This window comes from Macadamia integrifolia, unplaced genomic scaffold (genome assembly GCF_013358625.1).
Source record: "Macadamia integrifolia cultivar HAES 741 unplaced genomic scaffold, SCU_Mint_v3 scaffold319, whole genome shotgun sequence".
In the NCBI taxonomy this organism is placed as follows: Eukaryota; Viridiplantae; Streptophyta; class Magnoliopsida; order Proteales; family Proteaceae; genus Macadamia; species Macadamia integrifolia.
Window position 1 is genome coordinate 26,904 of NW_024869281.1, and position 13,865 is coordinate 40,768.

General features: G+C 37.3%; 1 protein-coding gene across 2 annotated transcripts in view; it reads left to right on the forward strand.

Annotated features, from left to right (window-relative positions):
* LOC122067883 (mitochondrial import receptor subunit TOM40-1-like) overlaps positions 1-13,865 on the forward strand; it is a 40,075-nt gene that overhangs the window by 13,813 nt on the left and 12,397 nt on the right. For both annotated transcript variants that reach the window (XM_042631724.1, XM_042631725.1), the window contains 2 exons: positions 1,257-1,322; positions 3,652-3,753. In XM_042631724.1, the coding sequence (XP_042487658.1) occupies positions 1,257-1,322; positions 3,652-3,753 (168 nt within the window). The remainder of the gene's footprint in view (positions 1-1,256; positions 1,323-3,651; positions 3,754-13,865) is intronic.

The following is a 13,865-nucleotide window of genomic DNA, read 5'->3' on the forward strand; positions in this document are numbered from 1 at the left end:
CTCTATTTGGTGATAGTGAAGATTCTATATATTCAGGTGAGGAGAAGCACTGTAATTCATTGGTGTGAATTAAAATGTTGCAGAATTATTGTGAGAATTGCTGTTGCCATAGGCCAGTATTTTTCATTTCTACGTCTTGCTTCTGCTTCAACAAGATCTTGCACTACCATTTTCTGTTTTTAATCAATCTCCAGGCTGTGACTTTCTTGCATAGCTGCTCTCTTAAGGTGGGAGATGTTATGTGCTAATAAGACATCATTTTTATGGTTTGGATATTTTTCACATCCAGAAGTCTTGGCCTGCAGTCAGATTTTTGGTTTGTGTTGTGTTGTAATAATGGGTTAACCAAACGGAAGGGTTTTATTTCATTATAAATCTAGGTACTTGTGTCAAGTTAGAGACACAAGTCACATTCTCCCTAATTCTACAGTTTGATACATATTGAAACAGTTGGTTATTTCTAGAAACCAGTAATAAGTGATTTGAGAAGTTCTCTTATTCTTGGTTGATTCTTAACTCAATTGATTGCTAATTACCTGATGCCATTGCCAATCAAGAACAGTGCCTGTTATTTCTTGGGATTATTGTAATGGGCCAAAATAGGTCATTTGAGGGGGAATATAAATTTTGCTATTATTTTGGCAGTTGTTATTAATTAGTGGGGCCCAGTTGGATGAGTTGTTTGGTTTGGAAAGTTGTTCTGAGAAAGTATACTTTTTACTTGCCAGATGAATCATAAGTTGATTTAAAAGTCTTTTTAGGAATTTCTATTATTTAAAAGTTTCTTTCCCTTCAAGGAGCGAGTCGAGTTAGGTGTCCTAAAGTTGTTAGGAAGTACATATTTTCTTGCATGAGTCTATGTTAAGGATGTAATCCCCTTAGCTATAGTGAGATGGGGTGGAATAAGAATCGAGGTTTCTGTTCAAACTCCCAGAACAGTATTTATTTTTCTCTTACTCTTCTATTTCTGTAAGCCCTGACCAATCCTACCTTTTCCCTTTCCCTGTTGTTCAGCCTCAGAAATTTAAAGGCCTAGGCTTTTCTACACCACTTTGCTTTTCTCGCTGGCCTATTGTTTTGTATGTGACCTCAATCTTCTCTTGGAGAACTCAACTCATACTGTTGATCCCTCTATATCTGGAATGAGAGTCAATCTTGCCTATGCGATTCATATAAAGTTTGGTTTAACTGTAACACTATCTAATTCCGTTCCATTTTTTAGTACTCGTAATTGTAATTCTTTTCTTCTTGTACAGGGAAAAGACTACAGGACTCAGTTCCAATTAGGGAATGGTGCTTTGTTTGGAGCTAGTTACATCCAGGTAAGCAATGACTTAGTCATTTTTTTTTTTTTTTGTCAAAAGGAGAAATAACTTATTTATGATACACAATTAGCATAACTATTTGTGTTTCTACTTGGAGGATTGAGGACTTCTTATTTTAAAGTGTCAAGCTGTATTCCTTGCAATTCTACTTTCAGCTTGGTGAATATGGCAGTGTTGGGTGAAAGAATTTCTATGTTCTTTAACATGAGGAAGAAGGCGAAAATTGGTTATTGTTTTACTTAGCAGTTGGCTTTCAAATAGTCAACCATGTTCCCCTATCTGTCAACAAGATCTGCGGGAGAGTGGTGCCCTTCTTCATTCTCCTTGGCTTTCATCATTGGCACATGATTTTCTAGTCAAGTTTCATATTGCTTGGATATTGGTAAATAATTCTCCGTTGAGCAAAGATTTCATCCATCCCTTCGGAAATGTTTTATGTGTTTAAGCTTCAATTGGACCGATTTGGAGTGAGGTGAAGTGAATATTCTTTCAATGGTTAAGTAAAATAAGTGAATGAAAGAAAGTGAGGGTGTGAGTGAAATAGCCAGAAGTAGATGACAAATATTTCATGTATATAGGTACTATTTTGCATAAAATGACCATTCTTAATTTTCTGCAGAAATACAACTGAAATTTTCAGCTCCGTGTTTTTTAGACCCTTAATTTTCCATGTCAATTAACTCATCTTCACTTCCAAGAAACCAACCCATAGAAAAAATTCCATAATAAAGGAAAACATTTGAATTTTTCTATATTTTCTTATTCATTTAACTTTACCTCACTTTTCCAATAAAAGCTTTATTTCATGTTTCTTAATTTCTAAACGAATGGAGCCTTAGTGTCTGAATTAATTTGAGAAACTTTTAGAATGAAATTGTTTAGAAAAAGAAGAAGGCTCCATCATGTTTAGAGGATGATGTTTCACAGAGAATTAAAATAGGATAGAAGAAGTGGAGAGGTGCATCTGGAGTGTTGTGTGATTGTTATATTCCTTTAAAACTTAAAGGAAAATTATATTGGGCAGTCATACGATCGGCTATGATGTATGGTGTGGAATGTTGGGCAGTTAAGAATCATCGTATAGATGAACTCAGTGTAGCTGAGATGAAGATGCTGAGATGGATGTGTGACAAAACTAGGGAGGATAAAGTAAAGAATGATCATGTTAGAGCTGATTTGGTAGTAGCTCCAATACATTATAAGCTATGAGAAAGTTGTTTGAGGTGACATGGCCATGTTCAACAGAGGCATTTAGGTGCCCTAGTATGGAGGAGTGATTTGATTAAGATTGAAGGAGCTAAAGTACTAGGGGTAGACCTAAAATGACTTTGAGAGAAGTGGTGAGGAAGGCATACATATCTTAGGCCTTGTATCAAGTATGACCTTGGACAGAGCTGATTGGAGGGTAAGGATCCATGCTGCTGATCCCATATAAGGGCTGAATTGTTGTTGTTGTGTTCTCCCCCCCTCCCCCTCCTCCTCTCGCTTTTCTTTTGTTTTATAAATTCCGTGTTCCCATGGTCAGTTCATGCCTAAAGTTGTTTCACTTGTTATTGTAATGAAGTCTTGGCTAATTTTTGTGTGTATTGAATTTATGGTGGATAGATGCTCACAGGTGGCGTTATCTTCTCTAAAGTTGAAAAAAATAAGAAAAAGTACTATTTCTTGTTTAATATAGTATCTCATTGCTGGAAACAGGAATTCTATATGGGCCTTCCGGATCTATTTGAATATTAAAAATATTAGGGAATATCAAAATGTATTATTCTATTAGAAATCTTATTTTGGAAGAAGCCAATTTCTATGAATGATGATACCCATCCTTGGTGAATGATTGGAAATTAGTTTTCCTGTTTGGTTTGTTGTTATGGCTTGCTGATGTGCAAGAGGATTGGAACTTGCAGCAGTTACTGCATTCTTCCTACTTCATAGCTTTACGTTAGGTAACTACACTAGAAATTCCTTTAGTAATGCAAAGAATCAAGGAGAGGCAAATTGATGGATCCCTTGCATCTTCCCAGTATTTTGCGGTTATACTTGTAATGTGCTTTCCTTTTATAGGGTTTCCTGTTCTGGTGCTCATCACGAAAGGCATTCTTGTAGAAAATTTTCTTTGTATTTTTTTTTTCAAGTGGCTATTCAATAGTTGCTTCTTTTAGAAAATTGATTCTGATGGTTTGCAGTAGCAAAATACTTTTGGCGTTTTATTTCTCTATGAATAACTATGCAATTTCTTTTAGTGCTGTATTATGTGTGTGTGTGTGAGTGTAAAATGACTCTCGCTTTAAATCTAATTGAAAGTACACTTATTATTTCTTCTCTGCAGAGTGTTACTCCGCATTTATCTCTGGGCAGCGAGGTCTTTTGGGCTGGTCAACATAGGAAGTCTGGTATTGGTTTTGCCGCTAGATACAACACAGACAAGATGGTATCGATTTCATGTGTTCTAATGATTCCTGTTTAATAGTTTTTTTTTCTTCTAGCACCTTCTCTCTGTCATTTGATGCTCACTTCATAGAAGCAAGGATTTAAAGAACCATATCTATCAGAACCTGGATTGTTCCTGGCATGATCCAGATCAGCTGGGTTGGCCAAGAAACAGAGGAATGACCATTTGGCCTGACACTATGAGCAAAATGCCTGATACTGCTGGTGGATTAGTTGATCCTCTCATTAGATTGGGTTGGTGCTATCTGATATTGATCTATATCAGGTGATCCTTAAAACCAAGCTATTTAGTGTACACATGGATTTTACACTCCCCGTGATATTGCTTTAGAGTTAACATGGAAGATAGCATCAACATTTTCAATCTTCAGGAAAGACTGGGAGTGCCTTTCAGCTTCTTTTCCTCCTATTAGGATGGCAAACCTGGCAACTTTGGATTAATGTAGTCCGTTAAAGCGGTTTTAATTTTCTAAGAATACTAGAAAAATATCAATCTCTGACAAGATTTTGCTTATTTCAGAAGTTTTTATTTAATTTGGAGTCCAAGATATTGGTCAAGTGGTTAAGATATTGCTGATTTTAATTTTTTATTTATCTGGCCAGAATTTCTTATGGATCACCATCTTCTTGCCCTATAATTATTGTATGCATATTTTCAAAGGACACTGAATATTTGAGTCCAGAAAAGTATTCATTTGTCATCTATTTCCAGGCCTTGAAAGTGAATTCCTTCTGTTATTGTTCATGGTAAACTCCTTGAGAGCTCCAATGGTGGACTGTTCTTGAATTCCATCTTCCTTCATTTTTTTTAAATTGTTTTCCCCTGTTTTGTTGTGATTTGGATCTTCTTTTGCCCTATTTGACTTATCAAGTTGCTTTTCTTGTACTTACACATAAAATCATTAATCCTTGTTTGCTCTCAGATCTTGTGTCAGTTTAGAGTTATCCTTTTTGTTGTCTTGAATACGTTTGATTTTTTTAGCAATCTTGGCTGGACAGGAATTAGAGGAACTCCTGTGAGTGATTAGGGTTCAGTTTTGATCTGGGCTCTGGATGGAGTTATGGAGTCAAACATGACGGTGTTCTAATGTCATCTTTTGGCATGGGCAATGTGCTTGTCTATATATTAGTGAATGTTACTTACCAAGTCAATGGGTGATTGGATTTTCACCGACAGTAAGAGACAACTGGAAAATGGATGGTTTAGCTAATGACTAAGACTTGGTCCTTTTTCACCCCCCAAACCCCAATTTCGGGAATGCTCTTTATCTAGTCACCTATTCTCTTTTCAATAATTTATCACCAGAAAAGGATCTATTATAGTTTATATCTGAAAATCTTGACAGTGAGACTGTTGGTTGTTTCACTTTAGATTTTTGGCACTCCAATGGAGCTTCTGTGAGCTGTTGACTCCTGTCTGTATCAAAGACTGTCATTGATGCAGATCTGAAGACCTGCTGCAGGAGAACCAAGAGAGGCCAAGCTTAGGTGTGGCTTTTAGTTCTTTTTATTCCGGTTTTAAGTTAGCTCCTTAAATGTTTTAAGTTGTTTTGGTTCAGACTGGTTGAACTTTGTTTTACCAAAAAGGAAAAACAAGATTGGTTGAACCATGGTCCAATTTAAGTTATGGCCCAGATTATTTATATATTTTCTTTTATTTTTTTTGTGTTGAGTCCATAATCTTTTAAAGTCTATATAGAATAGTTATACTTTAAATAGAAGTGTTGAGTTGTAATGGGAATTGAATTAGGGGTCTCCTACTTAGATTCTACTTGGCCTTTAATGTTCTTATAAATAATGGTGAGGGTGTTCCATATTCTCCATTATTTTATAAACAAAACAGAAGCTGCTTCTCTCCTCCTCCTGTGTGAAGGCTCCTTGTGTTTCACCAAGGCTGGTTTGTGTTTGATCATTCCAACCACCTTGCGTGAGAAGCCCAGGTGCCCTCTTCGTTTAACCTTATTCTGGTTGTTCTTCCTTCTTATTTTCCTCCATTGATCAAGCAAGCCATCCTTTGTTTTCTGCTATTCATATTCTGATCTGAGATTTCACATGCAAGTGTTTTTTGACACGCTAACTTGCTAAGGAGATCCGACCAGCAGATCACCATCAACTTCTTGAGGAGCTGTTCATCAGCTTAGAGAAGACCTTCGACCAAAATTTCTTGCTGATCACATGTGCTGATCTAGAGATAATTAATCTCTCCTAATTCTGCCCCTTTTTCAGATTTTAGTATCATCCATCTAATTGGTAAATTGAGCTACTGTTTCTGTTGAATTGTTATTGCTGAGTCTTAGTTCACAATGTCAGTTCAATCGATTGTTACAATGCTGTTTCTGATTATTAAACTGATTTTTGATTTTACTCTTATACCCTTCTCTTAGTGCAACTAGTATTAATATATTTCAGATCCACCCATCGTATTGATCTGAAACTTCCAGCAGAGGTTCGTTACCCTTAGAATATGTCTCGATTTGAGTTTTGGTCTAATCTAATGGTCTTGATTTGATTATGTCTGTTCTCCTTAATCTGGTTTTTTATAGCCTCTGGGATTCGATTCTGTTTTGGTACTGTCTTGACCCTTCAAATTCCGTATTACATTAGTCTTCTTTCTCAATATGGGAAAACTTCACCTCTTTCCCCTACACAATAGTGAATAAACCATGCTTAATTGTTTTTGTTGCTTTGATGGACTTGGTGAGGCAGATCCACCATCTAGAATTGGCAATAAAAAGACCTTGTAGTTGGTACTTGCCTTATCACTAGCGGCTAGGCCATTCTGTCACTATCCAACCATTGGAAGAAGTAAGAATAGAGTAGACTAAATAGTCCTGGTTTCAAGTATGATGGGTAATGCATCTGTTGGGCCATTGTTCCACTGAGTCATTTTTGTAATTGGCTTGCATAATGAGCCCGTAATTTGGATACAGACTTTTAAGAATGCCCTAGGTTGATTTTATTCATTTGTTAAGTTATATAGACTTAATCATTGTAGCATTAGGAGTTTGAGTCCTTGTATAGCAATTAACAAATTAATTTATCTAATTACAATTTTTTGTGCAAGAGTTTATTATTATAAACATAGCTGCTGGACAGCCTATTAAACTTAAAATTATGGAATTAGAATAGAGTATTTTGAATAGCGAATGAAGTTGTAGGGTGTAGGCTGTTTGTGGAAGAAGTCCATGGGTCCTGGCCTAGAGAGAGATTGCTTCTCGTACCGCTGGTTGCTTTCTGTTCATGTACATTTACTTTATCTTCGTTGCTCCATTTACATTCTTCCCCCCTCTTGACAAATAATAACTCTTCACCCTGACACCATCTACCATAGCACGTGTTCGATTAAAAAAAAAAAAATCTACTATAGCATGTGGCCTGATTGTTTTGGCTTTCTTTTTAGTTGTAAACAAGTTCTGGTAATCACTTTTGTTTCAGTTCAAATTCTGCTACTGTTGATCTGAGTTTGTGACAGATTAATATGGTAGGAGCTGTTTTGTGGATCAATCAACATGTATATTTTTTTATTTGAGTCCTAGAACCCCTATTTGTGGAAATCTTTTCTGAGTCATATTCGCACAGGAGAACAACTTGCAAATGTTTTTTCTAAGTCTTTGGGAAGTGTTAGAATGGACTATATTTGTAACAAGCTGGGCGTGATTAACATCTATGCTCCAGCTTGAGGGTGAGTGTTAGAAGTGTTGCGTGGAATAAAGGAGTCGTGGCAGCTGTCCAGCGCAAGCCGCGACTCCCTTTAGTAGTATTCTAGTCTAACTATAAGTTGTTAGTAGACTAGAGCTGGGAGTTAGGTTTGTTTCCTATTTTATTGCTTTCTAGTCCTATTAGGAGTATATTTCCTATTCCTACTAGGAGTGTGTAATTGTTAGTGTATATAATGAATGAAGGAGGGCATCCAATCTCATCGATTGGGACTCCCATTACCCATATCGTCTCTCTCTCTCTTTTCTTCTCTATTGTTTACATGGTATCAGAGCTTGGTTCCTAAACTAGTAAAGTCAATCTCTGCTATCATCAGATAACTAATAACAACTCTTATTTTCTAGCTTGGCTGTTACTGGTTCTTCCTAAGAGCTCCATGATTTCCTAGAGGGGATGGTTTCATCCCTTAGCTTACTGATTCTTTGAATGAAAGATTGATTGATTGATATCAATCATATGGTGTGAAGAGTCTGCTTAGAGCATTGTTATGAGTGATTGTTGGTTGGGTTTTCTGGTTTGATAATTGAAGTACTCTATTTGGAGAAATCGGTAATAACTGTTAGGGTTTTGGCTCTCTACCAAAATCGGTTTTGGCCATATTTATTCAGTGTGGTCTTATCTCGGAAAATTCTTTTGGGGTCTTTATTCCGCATCATATTAAGGATATTCAGTCCAAATTTCAGCAGCATTGGAGCATTGTATGCTCAACCGCAAGTATTCTACTAATTTTCCCAAGTTAGGGTTTTGAAATCTGAGTCGATTTCTCTTTGGTTGTTGATTTCATTGAATTTTTGTCTGGAGATTTGGTTTGATTGGTCAGCTACATAGGATCAATCAGTTATGTGATCTAAATCTCCTATAAGGAGGTTAGATCAATTTCTCTGATTTCCCTATCTGTGGATTGATTCTTTGGTTCTTGTGTGATTTTCTGTGAATCTCTGTGCGTCAATGGCTAAGATTGAGGGAAAAAAATACTGTAACTGAGGTGATATCTTCATCATCACATAGGATTATAGAAAAAAGCTTGCAGGGGCTACTAATTTTCAGCAATGGAAGAAAATTGTACAGCTAGTTTTGACTGGTCAAGATCAACAGGGTTATCTAACGAAGGAAAAGCCGGCAAATGACACTACGTGGGATACAGTTGATGCACGTATTTTGGGACAACTATTGAACTCGATGGATCACTCCATAGTAGATGTTGTTACTTATATCGATACTGTGAAGGAGTCGTGGGACTACTTGAATGTTCTGTATTCTGGACAGAACAACCTCTCTCGTATCTATGAGCTATCCCAGGAGTTTTATCGGACTGATCGGAAGGGTCGGCGTCTAACTCAATACTTCGCTGATTTCAAGAGGATGTATGAGAGGAGCTGAATTCTCTACTTTCTATTAGTAGTGATGTAAAGAAAATGCAAAACCAACGAGAACAACTCGTAGTTATAGGCTTTTTGGGAGGTCTTGGAGCAGAATATGACTCAGTTCATTCTCAGATTCTTGGAGGTGACAAGGTGGCATCTCTTGCAGATACCTTTTCCCGAGTCCTACGGGTATCTCGAGAGAAGTCTAATGATTCTACATTGGTGGAAAACTCCGCACTTGCAGCACAAAGTAATAATCGTGGAGCTTCATGTGGTACAGACAATGGTGTAAGGGACAATCTACTGGAAATTCTTTAGATAATTCAGGGGTAGTACACACATGCCACCATTATGGTAAACCAGGACACATCCAACGTTTTTGCTAGAAACTTCATGGCAAACCTCCTTAGAAGCAATTTGCTAATTCAGCCATAGATGATGAACCTTCTCAGCCTAGACAAACTGAGGGTAAAATGGTCAAGATGACCGATGAAGAATTTGTATGGTAGAATTAGTTCAGACTCAAGTATCTCAGCCTTCCATTGCTACTCTTGTTCATACAAGTAATGCCATTTCATGTCTTTCCTCTTCTCGTCCCTGGATAATTGATTCAGACGCATCGGATCACATGTTCGATATTTCAGGTATATTTTCTTCTTTTAAGAAATCCTTTGCTAATGTCACATTGGCCAGTGGTTCAGTTGTTAAGGTCAATGGTATTGGCATTGTTTGTGTTAATCCCTCCTTTTTGTTATCATTTGTTCTTTATTTGCGACAGTTAATCATTTAACCTTCTATCTATAAGCAAGTTCACACAGGCTTACAATTGTTCTGTAACCTTTTATTCCGACTCAATGTGTTTTTCAGGATCTTACGATGAAGAAGATGCTTGGTAGAGGTCATAGAGTTGGGGGACTATATTTTTGAAGACGATTCTCCTTTCATAGCCTGTTCGGGTACTCTTAACTCCTCATCAGGTTCACTGTCGTTTGGGCCATCCATCTTTACAAAGTTTACAGAAACTTGATCCCAGTTTTAATTCTCTATTTAGTTTAAAATGTGAGTCGTATCAGTTATTCTCCTCGAGCCAATAAACGGTCTGCATCCCCCCTTTATTTGGTTCACTTGGATGTATGGGATCCTTGTCTTGTGACATCCAAGTCAGGTTTTGAGTATTTTGTTACCTTTGTTGATGACTATCCTAGGAAGACCTAAATTTATTTAATGAAAAACCGTTCTGAGTTATTTACTAGCTTTTGTGCTTTTGTTGTTGAAATTCAAAATTAGTTTAATGTGACTATCAAAATTCTATGAAGTGATAATGCCAAAGAGTATTTTTCTGGCCCATTTTCTCAATTTATGGCTGGGTATAGTATGATCATAGTTTGAAATCTCGTCGAAATTACGGTATTTTGGTTTTTTTTTTTTTTTCAAAACGCAATAAGGCACAAATCAATGTGTTCCATATTTCGGTCGAAATTTTGGTATCGTTTTGGTATCTTGTCGAAATTTCGACTCTGTCTTACCTGTCTAGGTGGTTTCAGTTCCATTTGTATATTTTGAAGGAAAAACACTGCAACAAGCCTCTAATTAACCACATCATCAAACATTTTGACTTCCATTGGACTCCTACAAAAAAATCTACACATTCAAAGCTTAGGAAAGGTAAAGTTTTTTCTCCAAAACTTTTTTTTTTTTTTAGAAATAGTACATAAATACATGTTGGTAAAATTTCCAGAACAGTTCGAGGGTTGCTGTCAAACAAAGGTGCAACTCTAAAACAATGTTATGTTCTAATATTTTTGCATTTTTATGTTCTAAGCATGTTTATTAACCTTAAAATAAGCTACCCACCAAGTTTCAGGTCAATATATGGCCGTTTGACCACCGAAAAAAAAAAAAAAAAATACACCATCTTGGTGAAATCTCGCCAAAATTTCGGTATTTCGGTGTTTCTGAACCCACCGAAACGAAACGAAATGAAATTTCGAACCTTGGTTATGATACGTCAACCTTCTTGTTAAGATACTCCTCAATAAAATCGAGTAGTTGAAGGAAAGAATCGTCATCTAATGGAGGCTGCTTGGTCACTTATGTTTGAAATGAAGGTAACCAAATATTTTTGGGCTGATATTGTTCTCACTGCTTGTTTTCTTATTAATCGTATGCATTTCTCTATTTTGTGTGGTGGTATTCCTCATTCTTTATTATTTCCTTCTGGCCCACTTTTTGTTTTTCCTCCTCAAGTATTTGGATGTGTTTGCTTTATTCGTGATAATCGTCCGGGTTTATCAAAGTTGGATTCTCCTCTTAAATGTCTCTTTTTGGGTTACCCATGTAACCAAAAGGGATTCCGATGTTATTCTCTTGTCCTTCAGAAATACTTTGTTGCTACCGATGTGTTCTTTGAGTTGACACCCTATTCGAATGAGTCATTTGTTTTGTCTGAGTTGGATGATGACCTTCCACTTTATGTTATCCATAATTTTACTCCACAGGTTGCCATAGAAGAAGAGTTGCCACCACCATCTCCTCCTCTACCGGTTGCTCCACAGCATTATACTCGTTCTGTTCAGGAAGTGTCAGCACCTCCTCTCTCTACAACACTTGCCTCTTCATCTTTGTCTATGGATCCCACTCCAAATATTTGTCTTTGATTTGGATCTTCCTATTACACAATGTAAGAGTGTTATGAGCTGTACCCAACATCCTATTGCTAATTTTGTGTCTTATTCCGGCCTGTCATCTTCATTTCGTTCCTGTCTTTCCACTATTTCTGGTCATCCTGTTCCTAAGAATATTGCAGAGGCATTATCTAATCCTGGCTGGATGATAGCAATGGAAGACGAATTACTTGCTTTGGAAGAAAACTAGACTTGGGATCTTATACCATTGCCTCCTGGCAAGAAGGCTATTGGCTGTCGTTGGGTTTATGTAGTTAAGGTTAACCATGATGGTCCCTTGCTCATTTGAAGGCTCGGTTAGTCGTGAAGGGGTATGCCCAGGTTTATGGTGTTGACTATCTGGATACCTTTTCCCCTGTTGCCAAGTTGACCTCTGTTCGTGTTTTGATCTCTCTTGTGGCCTCGTCTCATTGGCCATTGTTTCAGCTTGATGTGAAGAATGTTTTTCTTCACGGTGATTTGCATGAGGTGTATATGGAGCAACCTCCCGGGGGTTTGTTGCTCAGGGGAAGTGTGGAAAGGTGTGCAAGCTCAAGAAGTCCTTGCATGGGCTAAAACAGTCTCCTCGTGCATGGTTTGGTAGGTTCACTGATGTGGTTTGTGCAGTTGGACTGTCAAGGTGTGACAATGATCATTCCATGTTCAATCGGAAGTCTGGTGCAAGGAGGATATTTCTGGTTGTTTATATTGATGACATTGTTATTACCGGAGATGATGTTGAAGGAATCCAAAGTTTGAAAGTACATTTGCAGCAACACTTTCAAACTAAGGAAATAGGAAGGTTGAAGTATCCCAAGGATTGAAGTCGCTCAATCAAGGAAGGGAAATTCTTTGTCTCAGAGAAAGTATGTTTTGGATTTACTTTCAGAAAGTGGTATGTTAACCAAACCCCTTGACACTCCAATGGATCCAAATGTGAAGCTTATATTTGAAAGAGGTGATGTCTTAGAAGATCCAGAGAAATATAAGAGGTTGGTGGGAAAGCTGTTGGCTCAACCTGACATTGAATTCCCTATCAGTGTTGTGAGTCAGTTTCTTTTGTCCCCACTAACTTCACATTGGGATGCCATTGTTCGTATTCTGAGATATCTTGAGAAAGCTCTAGGACGTGGTCTGTTGTATTCTGATCATGGACATAATCGTATTGAGGGTTTTTGTGATGTTGATTGGGTTGGATCTCCGGTTGATAGGAGGTCAACTACAGGATACTGCATTTTTGCTGGTGGAAATCTTGTTTCTTGGAAAAACAAGAAATAGGCTATTGTGGCGAGGTATAGCGCTGAGTGTGACTATCGTGCTATGGCTCATGTCACTTGTGAGTTGATGTGGATAAAACAGCTTTTGATGGAACTTGGGTTTGAGTGTACTTCTATGCAGTTGTGGTGTGATAACCAAACTGCAATTCATAATGCATCAAATCTAGTGTTTCATGAGAGGACAAAACATATTGAAGTTGACTGTCATTTTGTTCGAGAAAAATTACAAGAAGGAGTGATTTCTACAAGTCATATTTGCACCGGAGAACAACTTGTAGATGTTTTCACTAAGTATTTGGGAAGTGGTAGAGTGGACTATATTTGTAACAAGCTTGGGATGATTAACATCTATGCTCCAGCTTGAGGGGGAGTGTTAGAAGTGTTGTGTGGAATAAAGGAGTCGTGGCCAGCTGTCCAGCGCAAGTCACGACTCCCTTTAGTAGTATTCTGGTCTAATAGAGTTAGGAGTTAGGTTTGTTTCCTATTTTATTGCTTTCTAATCCTATTAGGAGTATATTTCCTATTCCTACTAGGAGTGTGTAATTGTTAGTCTATATAATGAATGAAGGAGGGCAGTCCAATCTCATCAATTGGGACTCCCATTACCCATATCACCTTTCTCTCTCTTTTGTTCTCTATTGTTTACAGGTCAATTCTCTTTAGTTAAGTTTCTTTACACATTCGTTAATCCCTTCAGTTTGTAATCATTGAGATCTATACAGATTTTGTTCCTCCTAGTTACACCTTATCTGGACAGAGAAATCCATTGTTCCTTAGCTGAAATGCCTGCTAGGTCCTACTAGATCTCTGTTTTGAATTTATGTTCAATTGGACTCAAGGTGATTCAGTTCTAGCAAATTTTCCTCACTTTGTCTCCTGTGCAAGTGCTGGTTTTGGGTTTAGTTGGTGCTTTGAACTTTAGCTTCATGTGGGATTATTCTGGACCCTATTATATGAATTATTCTGTTATTTCCCTGCTGTCATCTGGTTATCAGTGTTACCAACCACTTTATTTTGTGAAATTGAAATTAAATTGCTTGAGTAGTGGATATCATATGCACTCTATATTTG